Raw genomic sequence first — 14459 nt, 5'->3', positions numbered from 1 at the left:
GTTAATATTCACCCTCAAACTTTAAATACGAAAAAAAACCCATGTATTTAATTTCCTCATCATCTAACGGTTTCTCATGTTTCAGAAACTAAACAGTCCAAATGCTAAAGTTGTAGTATTCCTAAGTATATATCAGATTCATTAGATCATTAATTTAAGATACATATTGTTGGGCTTGATTAACATACTAACAGTGTATCATTAAAAATGACTCCCATTTATATTTCATGAAATCTTATATTAATTCAAAAACTTAATGTTGTTCTTGGAATCATTCCCTGGGGATCATGTTTGTCCCAGAGAAGTCATTTTCGTATTCCACAACAGTAGGATTATACCTCCTTCTTAACATAGTCTTAAATTGGCCAATGCATGTTTTTTAAAGTAGCACTTAGAAATCCAAAGTGCTTGATTCTGTTCGTTCTGCTCTGCATTTAATGTCGGATGGGAAAATGTCGGATGGGAAAAAATCCACAAATAAATATGCATGTGATAGATTGATTGCTCAGCCATGTTAAGCTCCATTTATACTATCAACATTTTATGTGAAATATATAGGATTTGCCCATTTTAATGCTGTCTCTTATACACATCTAGATGTGTATAAGAGACAGATTACGGCCATGTAACCGAACAAACTTGTTCTGTTTCCCGATGGCGAATAAGACCGCAGTTATGTCCGTTTGTGATCTCTACTATAAGTTTGGCACGGAGTTTAGCAAAAAAAATTATACTGCTGTGATGATACAGGACTTGGCAGGGACGTTAACTACCAATTTCACCTGGTATTTCCCCTGTCTCTTATACACATCTAGATGTGTATAAGAGACAGCGCACAATGAAACAGATACGCAATCGGTTTGAAGATGCATCATGTATAGATGGTCAAAAAACTACAAGATGCAATTTTCATAATTCAGTTTGAACCAATGATACAATTTTTGCATCTCTTCTCAGGTGATCTTTGTACAAATTTACTTCAGTGTTTAGTTGATATATCTTATATAAATATTTATAAATATATGTATACTAATGTTTTACCTATATATGTATACACATACATTTATATTACATTAACATAAATTAACAGCATGGGTGACACAAAATTTTTACATTTTATGTGTAGTTATATATATACGTGTATACATATATATATATATATATACGTGTATATATAGGTGTATACGTATATGTGTATATGTATATATATGTACGTATATGTACTTTTTTTATATAAGTCATGTATCATGCATAGGAACGTTGACGCCTGCAAGGCTCTGGTTTTTCATTTTAAAACATTTTATTTATTTATTTTTTTTCAATTTTAAGACATTTTGATTTTGTACAAATGAACCTTCTAAATAATAATTTTTTTGTACACATAAACATCCTAATCATTTAAAGCCGCATTCCCGGCAAGATGTCAGTTGTTAAGAAAAATCTTATTTTTGTATAATATGTTATAAAGATTTTTAAATGTAATTCAAAATTGCTAATTTAACTGAATTTAGACATTCTAAACATGAAAAAATGTAAAATAAGACAAAAATTTGATTTTTTTGTGTTCCACACAAAAAAAAATGTAGATGGATTTTTCATGTTTAATTTTGCGATAGGTCTGCGAAGAAACATGGGCACCGAAAACATTAGCCTATCCAACACTGCTAGGCTAGGCCTAGCCTTACCTCGATTTAGGTTTTGTTATTACACATAAAAATGGCTGACATGATATTTTTCGTTGCTAGTATTGACACTTGTAAATTATAATATTTCATAGGAATTATTAAAATCTGTTAAAAAAATTATTCTGTATCTTATCTTCAAATTTATTATCATGATTTTTACCAAACTGTACATGCATTAAAGCACATGTATGGAAAAGCATGTTGTTCCCTATTCGAATTTATGGCTGTCAATGTATTAACACCAATACAAATTACCTAAACAAATTAGAAACTACAAAGAATCAGCTTATTAAAGCAACAATTGGTCTTCACAAATACTGTAAAACTACACCTCTGTTACACGCATTAAGCGTTCCAAAATAAATATACTAACTTCGCATTAGCTGGACCTTGTATGTCAAACTATAAATAATACAACTAAGGCGAGAGTTTTTTAAGTTCACCTTCTTAACAATCAGTTTTCTTATTTTAGTCATGCTGCTTTTCGTTGATTGATTGTTTTGTGGTGGCTCAGTCTTAAAGCCTATCTTGGCTTAATGGATTCACCACACATAATACATCGTGTAGAGGTCCATCGTTATGTTATATCCAATTGATGTATTTTTTAATGTTTTATGTGAAACTCTGATTAAACTGAAACTGAAAATAATGGAATCGCCCGCCGTATTCAGGCCCATTGTTTCATTACATGCTGCCTGAATACATGAGGCCATTCCATTATTTTTGTTTATTGTCGAGGGTAAATATAAAATTGAAATTTGGTGATCATGACTTAGTCCTTTGACCCTTTCTTCTGAAATTGAAAGATGTCTTTTTTTTTTTAATTATATACCATTCCACTAAATTTTATGGTGATCCATTCATTAGTTGGTTTGCGAATCGACCTGATTTTGACTTTTGCAATTATATATTTAATTAAACTTATCGTAGCAACTTCAAATGTTCCATTAAGAACATTGACTGTTGTAATCACGACATCTTTGACAGTATTAAAACGATTCTATATAAAAATCTGTTTTCTGGCATCTTGTCGATGTGTTGCTCACTCATCCAGAACACTACTCCTTTTTATATAGTGTTTTTTTATTATTTAATTTTTAATTAGTTAAGTAAATGTATTTTTAATGTACTGTATGTACGGTATGTTTTATCTTCCTTCTTGGAGGTTTTGATAAGTAAAAGAAATAATTAAATGAAATGAAGTATTAACTACACAGAATTTGGTAAAATATGTATTAAAATTTTATTTACTATGAATTTCTTTTTCTCAAGCTATAATTGTAAAATCAAGGCAATGGAGAAGGGAGAAGGTGATAAGATAAACTTTCTTGAAAGTGAACTTAGACCTGCAGAGCTGAAGCTGAGACAGACGGAGCTGTTCAAGGGAGAACTTGACTTTTATAGTGAGTTTATTCTTTGATATCATTCAGTACTATCAATTTATGACTGAGACACTTTATTTATTCATATTTCAGCCAAGATGAGCAAAAGTACAAAACAATCAAATAAAAAAAAAGGCAAGGAGAAACCAAACAGGCAAAAGGCAAATGCGTGCAGAACACCTATACAAAGTTGGTCAACCCTAAACAAATAACATTACAAAAATACAAAAAATAACTATATTTTCAGTATATTAGGTTTTTATTTTATCTTCCAATAAAGAAGCTAACTAGAGCAGTCACTCACAGAGTGCATACTGCTGCTCAGTGCCTGAATACAGTACCAACAATACGCAGGCCGTAAATGATGGGCAAAACTGCAGCATTCAGTCAATTAAATAATGGAATCGCCTGTCGTATTCAGGCACATTTTTTTCTTGAGTGCTGCAGGTTACCCTCAGGTGACCAACGATCAGCTTCCTCCTCAATTTAACTTGTTTTTTACAAATTTCAGTGAACTTCATTGTTTATGCTGTGAATTAAACCCATGAAATAAAACTAACCTCTATGGCCACCAACTAATTTTGTAGTTGTTGTGATTACTATACACAGTTAAGAGTGCTTTTTAGTTCCTATGCATGTAATGCAATAGGAACTATTGTAATCACTTTCACTGTTATTACTTTGTGTTTTATTGTGTGTAGTATGTGTGTGCGTGTGTGTAGACATTTATGCAAATGCGCATGCGTCAAAGAAAAGTTTTCAGACATTTTGTTTTACTTTGCGATGCGAAGTTCGATGTGAAGTTTCTGCAGTGTTCAGTCAGGGTTCACGCTAACCGATCGGCAAGTCAGCATAGATGAAACTATTTTGGTTTTACGGCAAAAAAAAATCAACTGCTGTGGCATATTTTGAAGAAGGCCTAAAATAAAACAAAAAGGTTTTAATACTTGCTGAAATGCATCGTTTTTTCATTTAGATCTCCATTTTTCACTAACTCCATGCGACGTTTTTTTCTGTCGTGTAGTCCATAGAGCTATTAAACAACTAGAGTGTTGACAAGATGGCGCAGCAATGCAGAATTATGTATGTGTACCATCCATAGAGATATAATAAGAATAATTATTATAATAATGACAAATTTCGATCTTTGTGCAATCCTTTTCTCTTTTTTTTGATCTGCTTGTTATGATGTTTTTTGATCTTTTTTATATTAGTATTCATAACTAAATAAATTAATAGTAATAATAATAACAATAATAATAATGACGAATTGGATAGGATATCGATCCTTATGCAATATTTTTCTCTTTTTTGATGTACTTGTTTTTTTATCTTTGCTGTTTGATTGATTTTTTTAATGGTTTTAATTGTTAACATAATTCGCAATTCAGCCTTTTGGCTGCTATGTTTTATGTCTTAATTTGAATTTTGAATTTTGAATAAATATACCATTTTGAATGAATATACACGTATATATACGTATATATATACATAATATATATATGTATATATATATACGTGTATATATATATATATATATATAATATATACGTATAATATACATGCGTGTATACATGCACACGCGTGTATCATGCATAGGAACGTTGACGCCTGCAAGGCTCTGGTTGTATTGTATGCATAGAGTACCACAGTCGTGTTGTCATGACGCCAGGTGGCGCTCTCTGTTGTCAACAGACGTTGATTATCATTCATTATGACTCAATGACTTCATACTATTTTTAAATTTGCACTAGTTACTAAACTTGTGGTAGCCCCTGTGTGTTCGCTGAACCGTGGAGATCTCAAGGTCCCCGGTTTAATTCTCATCACTGCTTCTCCTGGTGTTTCAGCTAGAGGGCTGAAATACAAGTTACAATAGCGCACTCTATTTCGGATGAGATGTTTAAGCCGTTGGTCCTGTGTGCATTGATGCCCCATGTGCACGTTAAAGAACGCAGTACACTCTTCGGTAAAGAGTAGGGGATTGTCTCCCGGTGTACTGCCAATCACCACCAGAAGGACCCCACTGGAAATAAGTCTTCTTCTAGACTTTCGTGGGCTATCCTTGGTGTTTACACCGAATAAATCCAATCCAATTTTAGTACCTGCAGCATGTGAATATGCTAATTGCTGATTTGCATAATTTTTCACTAATCAAGGAAATTTGCACTATTTACTACGATAACTAAAGTTTAGATAAGTCTGATTGGTTTCAAACTTTGCTTAATTAAAGATGGTGATACAGTGACGGAGCCTATTTTATTTTTTTCATACGTGTCTGAATATTGTAATTGCTCATTTGCATAAATATCTCACAAATCAGGAAATTTACGTTAAATGCTAACATAGTAAAAAGTAAAAAAAAAAGTAAAAAAAGTAAAAGGTTTCAAATCTAGTTGAAATTGTCAAGATGGTAATAAAGTGATGGAGCTGTGAATATGTGCTATTTGCTCATATGCATAATTAATATTTCCAATATCATTCATCATCATTATGCCTGTCAACTCCCGGTGAAGCAAAGGCCACAGACAACCTCCTTCCATTCCCTTCTGTTCTGAGCAAGTCTGGTGATAGTATTCCAGTTATGTCCAATTTTCTTCACCTCCTCTCCCCATGTCCTCTGCCGGGTTTTTCTTGGCCTTCCCCGCTTTCGTTTTCCTTGAGGGTTCCATTGTAGTGCTCTTCCTGTGATTTTGTAGACTCCTTTCTTAGAGTATGCCCTATCCAAGTCCATTTTCTTTTCTTTAGTTGATTTATGGGTGCCATCTGACTTCCCCGCTTTTTTTTTTTTTTTCCAATATGCTAGTTACAAAAAAATGCAAAATGCAAGATAGTAATAAAGTGTCAATGCCGGCGCCAGTGGAGGGGCAGGGGAATTAAGCCCCCCTCCCATCAGTTTTGTCAAGCCCGCCCCATCGGCAAAAGCTCGTCGGGCAGTCAGACCAGAAAAAAAAAAATACAGGCCTAGTTTTCCCATCCCAGCCATTTAGAAGTCCCAATTTTTTTTTAAATCTTGTTGTATGAAGAGTGGACATCCCCTCCCATACCCACCTCCGGCTCTTAGTTGAAATTGTAATATTCGTTAATGTTGTCATTGTCACTGTTGTAGTAAATTTGTTGTTACCACGATAACTAAAGTTTGGAAAGTCTAATTGGTTTTAAACTCTTACTTATCAATTCTCACTCTCAGAGAAAAATCACCTTGGGGAAAGCTATGCCTTTACTGCGCAGCGTAAAAATGTGTTTAAAGTACATTTAACAGCTAATTCTATAAATGCAATTGTTATATTTTATAGACTGTCATATTCATGTTTTCTTTAAAACTTTAACTTTCAGAGAAAGAGAACCAGCAGTACAAAACAAAAGCTGAGAATTTGCAGAAGGATTTGACTAAGGCTCGCACTGACGCAAACAAGTGTGATCTGGAAAGACAAGCTAATGAAACTTGGAAGATGAAGAAAGAGTTTGAGAAGGAAATTACAGATTTGTCAAATAAGGTAAGCAGATAGTATTGTAGTGATGCTCTCTTGTTTTACTCTATAGAGCACAACATTTGTGTCGTTACAACACCAGATGGATTGGATTGGATTTGATTTATTCGGTGTAAACACCAAGGATAGCCCACGAAAGTCTAGAAGAACACTTTTTCCAGTGGGTTCCTTCTGGTGGTGATTGGAAGAGTGTATTGCATTATTTTAACGTGCACATAGGCCATAAATGCACACAGGACCAACGGCTTAAACGTCTCATCCGAAAGACGGTGCGCTGTCGTAATTTGTATTTCAGCCCTCCAGCTAAAACACAAGGAAAGTAGCAATGGGAATTGAACCGGGAACCTAGAGATCTCCACGGTTCAGTGCACACACAGTGGCTACCACCAGATTAGCCGACTGAGCTAAGCTGCTCTCTCCTTGGTGGTGCCCTTTGTTGTCAACCAGATGTTGGTTACCGTTCATTACGCCTGAATGACTTTATAATCTTAATGGTTTACAATAGACTTTCTGGAAAAGGCTTTTTAAAACCTAATAATTTACCATCAAAATGTACTAAAAACACAATAGCTCATATTATATTAGTTATAGAACACACATTTAATCATCAATTAACATTTACAAAGAAAAACTAGGATACAACATCTTAATAATTATGTCAGAAATTGGGATCAGTGGTTTATCAGTGGAGAAAATGGCATGCGGTTGAACGCATTCTGTGTCGCCGATAGCAACAGAGTAGTATCACATGGTATCATGACGTAACACTGTAGTACTCTATAGGTTGTTGGTATATGTATGTGATGTCCATATCATTAAATTCCCCATGTTCATGGTTAAACAAAAGAACTGAAACATGAAACATAAGACTGCATATCGGTTTCCCAATACTACAAAGGTGGACCCAAAATATTGTAACCCACATTTTCATCCTTGCTATAAATAATATTTGGTAAAATAGGATATAATTTGCACTGTTTTTGGGTGTTCACATACTTATAATAGAAAAGAACAAAAATAAGTTTTAAACCCACTGTTTCTTGCTAATTTCTTATATTATTCTTTACCACATCTAGTCACTATTGATGGTGATTATTACTTGTATTTTATAATCATATTCATAGCATTTATTTTTTAAATTATCGAAAGCTCAACTAAAATGTCAAATTTTCACCATAAAAAATTTATATTTTTTTGCGTAGTGTTTAAATAGACAAATCAGTTTGACCTTTGACCCATTTATATGGCCATCCCTGCTGTAAATGTTGGTAGCCACTACAACATGTGCGCTGAACTTTGAAATATCAATTATTTTTTATTTACTATTGACCATTTTTTATTCTAGATTTTAATGCTGGAAACCAAGAATGACAACATGAAGAGCAGTCTAGAAGAACAGCGTACAAAAGCGATTACTAGCAGTAATAAGCTAACAGAAGAACGAGATGCAAAGGAACGTTTAGCCAAATATGTAGTTTTCCTGAAATCACAGGTATACTACAATTGGTGTAATCTTTAGAAGCAAATTGAGCGCTGAGGATTTCCTCACAGTGTATACACTGCACATCAGCTGTCAGAGGTCTCCTGTGTCATAGTTAAGGTTTTCGGCTCAACTAGAACTAATAATAATAGTAAAAAGTTTCCTATTAGATCATGTTTATTTCTCTAGGTATTGCGTATTGCAAGAAATATTAATATAAACTCAACTTACATTGTTATGGACAACCACCTCCATTAGCTTAAAATTGATCTTTTTGACAATTAGAAAATCAAAGGTGTAAGTATACCAGCTTTATATCATAGTTAAGCAGGTTGGGCTACCAACGGTAATTAGAGGGTCTGAGGTACAAATCCCAAATGGCGACAGTACATTTTTTTGAAAAAGTTAAACTCACACTATCAAATTTTATGTGAAAAGTAACTATGGTATGCCCGTATTTGACTGATAATATGACTTCTTCATGGCCATATATGGGCAGGCACATCACACACATTTTACACAAAAAAACTTTGAAAGTTTATATATAGAGCATACGGTAGACTGATCATTAGAAAGTATTGTGCAAACTTAATCTAATTATATGGAACTGTTCTTGCTATATCCTACTTTAATAATATAAATACATACTAACAGTATTGCATATACTGTTTTGCATAGACCCTTAATAGTCAGTAGGTATGTGGCCTCAGTATTACATTTTAAATAGAAAGCTACTGGAACCTCCTTTTATCTTTGGAAATTTTTATTTCAGCTTTCACCGCCAATAAGAGGTCATAAACGAAAGAGAGATAACATTGATGGCCTGAAAAAGCCCTCAAAGGTTAGCATACTCAAGGCATACATTGGTGAAAATTCTATATGTCAACTGTCGATGATAAATTTAGATTAGACATTGTAGGACTGGCAATTGTTTCCCTAAAATTTAATTTAATTTTTATTGCTACATTAGCTATCAAGGGCTTTAATCCACCCATAACAAGCAGTACAAATACAAGGGACAAAAAATATAATATAATGTATGCTTATAGGAAGTATGTATTATGGGTAGGGGCATTACTCCACTCAGGTCCTGATGACACACATACCCACACATACCCACCCAAATCAAACTATGAGTCAAGGGATAGTAACGCACTGAAGTCCTAATGACCTGCATAACCCAACCTAATCAGACTATGCATCAAGAGGTAGCGATGCTACCGTTTTAGACCTGCAGACCCTCATAAACTTATTAAAGCCTGCTATATATTTGATCTAACAAAAAAGAAAATAATTGATTGATATATAAATATATTACTGTTTAATTTTGATATCTGCCTGCTGATAGAATTGGAATATGCCTCAATTAAATGAGCATTATTATAATTTATTCAATTTGTTAATTCATCAAAAAGCATACTTGATAAAATCAACACTGAGAAATAACAAAAAGAACAAAAAAAATAAATACAAAAGTAATATGTTATAATATTATTACAAATTAAAAAAGTAACATCATTAGATTTTGTTTAAGTTTAAACATCAATTTACTAGTTTTTTTTTTATATTATTGATCTTAGTTAAGACTGACAAAGTTGAAATTAATATTAAATAAAATTATTTAATAAAACTTTTCAACAATATAAAACACTGCCAGCCAGAGGCTGAACTGAGAATTATATGTTGTATAAATATTACAAATTACTTTCTTTCATAGCGCAAACCGGAAGATGTGGGTGACTAAATGAGGAGAAACTTGAGGTAATGTAATGTGTTTTAATTTATACTTCTGAATAATATGTAGCTTTCAACTTGATTTACATCAATATTTGTTGATATAATATACCAACATTTTGGTATATTAGTATAAAAGTGTTGGTTTTACTGTGTCTAAATTGAATTCTTGAGGAGTTTTTTTTTTTCAAAAATTTCTTTTTCCGGACATTAAAATATCAAGCTGAGTATGCACAGTGGGGTAAATGAGGAGAAACCAAATGAAATATGTTAATGACGATGACACCTATGGTGTGATAAATTATGGTCATTTGCATATTAGTATGTATGATGGTTTTTTGCTGTCTTTCAGAATGTAGGCTATAACTTTTTAATTTGGAAACCTTTTTTAAACAAATACGTGTACTGTAATGTTATTTCGTCAACAAAGGGAGAATTTAACTCCTTTTTCACATCATGTGCATATTCATGATTATAGACCATAATATGAAGTACACATTGCTATATTATTAAGTGAATAGTTAAGAGTTTTTTTAAATAGATTGAGTTGAGAAACAATTTTGTTTGTCTGGCTAAATAATTTTGCTATTAAAAAATGTTTTTGTCTTGCTCTTTAGGTGACTGATCAGCAACTGTCTTTCGATAGAGAAGAGTCCCTTTCCGGACAACTACTGGTTAAGACCTTGGTTGATGATCAATCACTTACTGTCAAACCAAGTCTCATGTATTTAGAGTGAGGTCTGTTTGAAGCTGTCATGCTTAGGGACCAAAATCTCGCACATTTATACTACAGGTCTCCCTCCAATTAAAGACCATGTTTGGGTTTTAATGGTCTTTACTTTAACAGCTTTGGTCTCTAATTGCAATAATAAAAATAAAAAGCATTTTTTTAAATGGAACCACAGAAAACTGATCTTTAATTGGAGGTTGTCTTTAATTAATGGGGTTTTAGAGGTAGACCCGCATTTGTAACCTACTGAAACAATAATTAATTAATAATCTTAAAGGAGGAGATGTAAACAGATCGTATGTTATCAGGTAATACGCACAACATGCACACAAATGCGTCGTTGTTCTGTAACAGGCAGTTTGTATATAAATGAACTCAGAAAGGTTCTGTTGATTATACTTTGAACAATATTGCCAAATCATTCCTGATATTGCCTATTTCCAAATCATTCCTGATATTTGCCAAATTCATTAGTAAAAGTATTATGGCTTTTCTGTACTTTAGTATACAATACTGCCGCTACTTAATAATATGTACTATAATGTTTTTTAACAAGTAATTTATGTTTGGACATACCATCAAAATTTGAAATATTTTGACATATTGAGGTTAAAAGAAACTTGACAATTTGCTAGATTGCAGCTATCATTCTCAAATATTGATAGTACATCAAGTTGAATGGTCGTGCAGTTAAGGCAGGGGTGCTGCAACCTACAGCAATAATATAGGCGCTGGTTTGAATAGCATGCTCACCTGTGGTTTTGGATACTCTTCATAACACTCTTAATATCATGACTGTTTCTCAAAGAATGTCATTCCAACTTGGCTATGTTGCCCACCGAGCCTCCAGACTATCTCTGCCATATAACTAGGATGTCCTATCACAAGCGGTAATTATTATTTTGTTCCTAACCCTAAATATGAATTATGTAAAATTTGTTTTATTTATAGAGCAGTTATATTAAATTAGTCTTCTCGGATACGGACTATAAACCGTAGGTCCAGTGTACACAATTTGCTCGTGCACTATAAAGAACCGGTACGTCTTTCATGATGAATAGTGGGTTGCAACTCACACAAAGAGACCTCTTAGGGGAGAAGAAAGTGAGTGTATGAGCTAGTCCATGCTCCGTTGTTACAAACTGTATTGTAGTCATCATGGACCTACAAACTAGGCTAAGCCTGGTTAAAAAATGTTTTTACTAATAGTCTTTCACTAAATGCATCCATATAGTTCTGGTCTATATGCTAGGCTGCAAAAAGGATACTGCTATGCCTAGGATTGGGGGATCTAATCTTTGTGTCATCCCACCAATCGCAAAATCCATTTGCTCTATTTGTGTAATTGTCTTAAGACTAAATAATGTAGTTTTACTCTTAACAATTTAGTAAAAGGTAAAAGTATATAATCAAAATGGTGTCGGTAAGATCATAGGCATAAGTACATAATTCAACAGACTATTGTTTTTGGTAGCCTTCTTGTATGTTGTTTGTTGTAGGACCATATGTGGCAAAGACAAGCCAAACCAGTCACTCATCACAAAAATCAATTTTTAGTTATTAATGCAGGGTTAAACAGTAAAATGAGAGTTATAAAATAGTAAAATAATTATTTTGTTGTGAAGTTACAGGAGTTTAAACACATAACTGTCTAAAAAACAATGTTTGAGAAATGAGCCTTCAAAGTGTTAGGTTTCAGGCATTTATATATAAGGTTAGTTTAGTGCAATAAAACAGATTTCAAAAATGTTGACATTTCAGCATGTTTTGGCTATTATCTCTAAAACAGGATTTGCGACGAGTGTCTGGTTTGGTTTTGTCTTTGCCATATATTGTAAAACAGACGATCTTGTCTGTACAGTTAAACTTGTCAAAGTTGACTTTGCCCAGCTCGAATAAGGCAATTATTCAATGTCATTTTGGATTCGACTTACAGTTGGAATAAAACCAGATATTGTCTGATCTTATAACTAGTTGTTTCATTTATGTCTTCAAATAATGAAAGTAAAAATGGAGTTTGCATTCTGCTGATAATCGAATGTGTTTGTGGATGTGCAGTACTATACTGTACTTTTGTAAGGGATTATTTGGACAACTGTTTGTGAAATTTTCAAGGGTCTTAGTCTTGTAGACACCCGTGAAGAGAACATAGGAGGGTCAGGCAAGAGTGAATCCGTTCTAGTTTCTGACCATCCTACTGTCCAATCAAAAGCATTGTTCATGCGCATTCACATTTCTATCGGAGTTCCTGCTTTAGGGAAATTGGTTGTTCAAAGTGTCTGCTTTTTGTGAAGCAAAAAATGTGCGCAACCAATAAGAGCTCAGGAACCGAACCGACGCTTCAATTCGCTCGTATAAATTCGCCTAGTTTACACAAAATAATATACTAACACAAATACAAAATATTTCTAATATGTATATTTACATATTCATATTCCCAATACTGTAATCGATGCTTACCATTGAAGAGATAGGCAAGCATAAAACACTACCAGTATACCAGTGTAGTATACAGTACATACACTTTTTTGGTCTTCAATTAATTCTCAACATTATCATTACTGTATTTTCAACAATAGTAAAAGCATTTTTATATTAAATATAGTACACCTGATTATTCCAAAAAACCCATATTTCAGTACCTTTAACAATCCAATAGTAGTAGAACTCAGTTACTTCCTTGTGTGAATGAATAAATGAATTGGAAGTCACTGTTTATTAATGATACAGTATTAAGTATTTACAATTAATGTTATACGTTTTGCAAAAATGTTCACAGCACTGAATCCAGGAATTCGAAATTGAGGGGACCAGGGTAGATCTATACCTGCTCAGCACTGCCTATGGTTGGTGGTGATGAGGTAGAAAATCAATGATTATGGCACTCTCAGACTTCATTTTGAATATAATTTTTTGTTCTATAATTTTGAAAAATTTCGGCCCCCCCCCCCCACCAACATACACATATTGTAGTAACATGTTGTACTTAGGTCTGTTCTATAAAATTTCTTGTAAGATTTTGATGTAGGTATAATATGAAGTTATTAAAAAAGGAAAATTTGGTAACATTTTAGGATCATATGACCACTAGTTATCATAATTTGAGTAATATTTTATTCTGGTTGAATAGTAAATTTTGCATAAACAGTTCATGGAAATAAAGTTTGTAGGAAGATGAAATAAATGACGTTAAAATTAATAAAGGATGGATTACCCACACGAAAGTACAAACAAAAGACGAGAGTTAATTTTAACTGAAAACTAGAACAATATTCGCAGAATCTCTTTACCTTAGGAAACAGCCAAGCAAAAGAGGCAAAATCTATTCCTTCAGTTATAGATATAAAGCGCTTATATTTATTACAAAACCAAGTGTATTGCAGTCAAAATCAAAAGTACCGTAAGCTGTTGTTTCAAACAATAAAATCCTGGTATTCAACCCCTGGCCCGTGGGCCAACTCCGGTCTGCAAGAGATTTTTTTGCGGTGCATTCTTGCTAAAATAAATAATCATTTTTCCGACCGATTTTCAGTAGGCCTAGAGAAAAGGGTTTTCCGTTAATGGAAACCCGACGACCTACTCTGGCATTGTTACCCGGTACTCGGCTTTTTCTGAGTGTAGCTCACTGTATCTAGGTTTAAACACTCTAAAACAAATTTCAAATTTCAAATTTCACTTCTTTTTTATTTTGTGGTTTTGGTTTCCGTTCCATCTTTACACTTGCCTGATAGCGCTTAGAGACTTTTGTATTTTGCGCTCTATAAATTAAAAAACAGTAACCATTAACCATTAAAAACAAGGGTACCCATACAAAAAAATTCTATAGAACGTTATAGACCTTCTATAGAGACTAATCAATTTCTACAGAAATTAGTATTTTCTATAAAATTGTTTTATAGAGGAACTAGTTTCTATAGAATTCTATAACATACTATATACACATATTTAATGTAATTT

At 33.1% G+C, this 14459-nt stretch overlaps 1 protein-coding gene across 1 annotated transcript in view; it reads left to right on the top strand.

Moving 5' to 3' along the window:
* LOC117116190 (uveal autoantigen with coiled-coil domains and ankyrin repeats-like) overlaps window positions 1–10490 on the top strand; it is a 32766-nt gene extending 22276 nt beyond the window's left edge. Inside the window, exons 7-12 of the mRNA XM_033260190.1 lie at window positions 2958–3088; window positions 6404–6564; window positions 7904–8050; window positions 8811–8879; window positions 9756–9799; window positions 10390–10490. Coding sequence (XP_033116081.1) covers window positions 2958–3088; window positions 6404–6564; window positions 7904–8050; window positions 8811–8879; window positions 9756–9782 — 535 coding nt within the window. The 3' untranslated portion in view covers window positions 9783–9799; window positions 10390–10490. The remainder of the gene's footprint in view (window positions 1–2957; window positions 3089–6403; window positions 6565–7903; window positions 8051–8810; window positions 8880–9755; window positions 9800–10389) is intronic.
* The last annotated feature ends 3969 nt before the right edge of the window (window positions 10491–14459 follow it).

Source organism: Anneissia japonica, unplaced genomic scaffold (genome assembly GCF_011630105.1).
Source record: "Anneissia japonica isolate Jap-2015-1 unplaced genomic scaffold, ASM1163010v1 scaffold287729_len363858_cov192, whole genome shotgun sequence".
Classification (NCBI taxonomy): domain Eukaryota; kingdom Metazoa; phylum Echinodermata; class Crinoidea; order Comatulida; family Comatulidae; genus Anneissia; species Anneissia japonica.
This window is presented reverse-complemented; position numbering and strand designations above follow the sequence as displayed.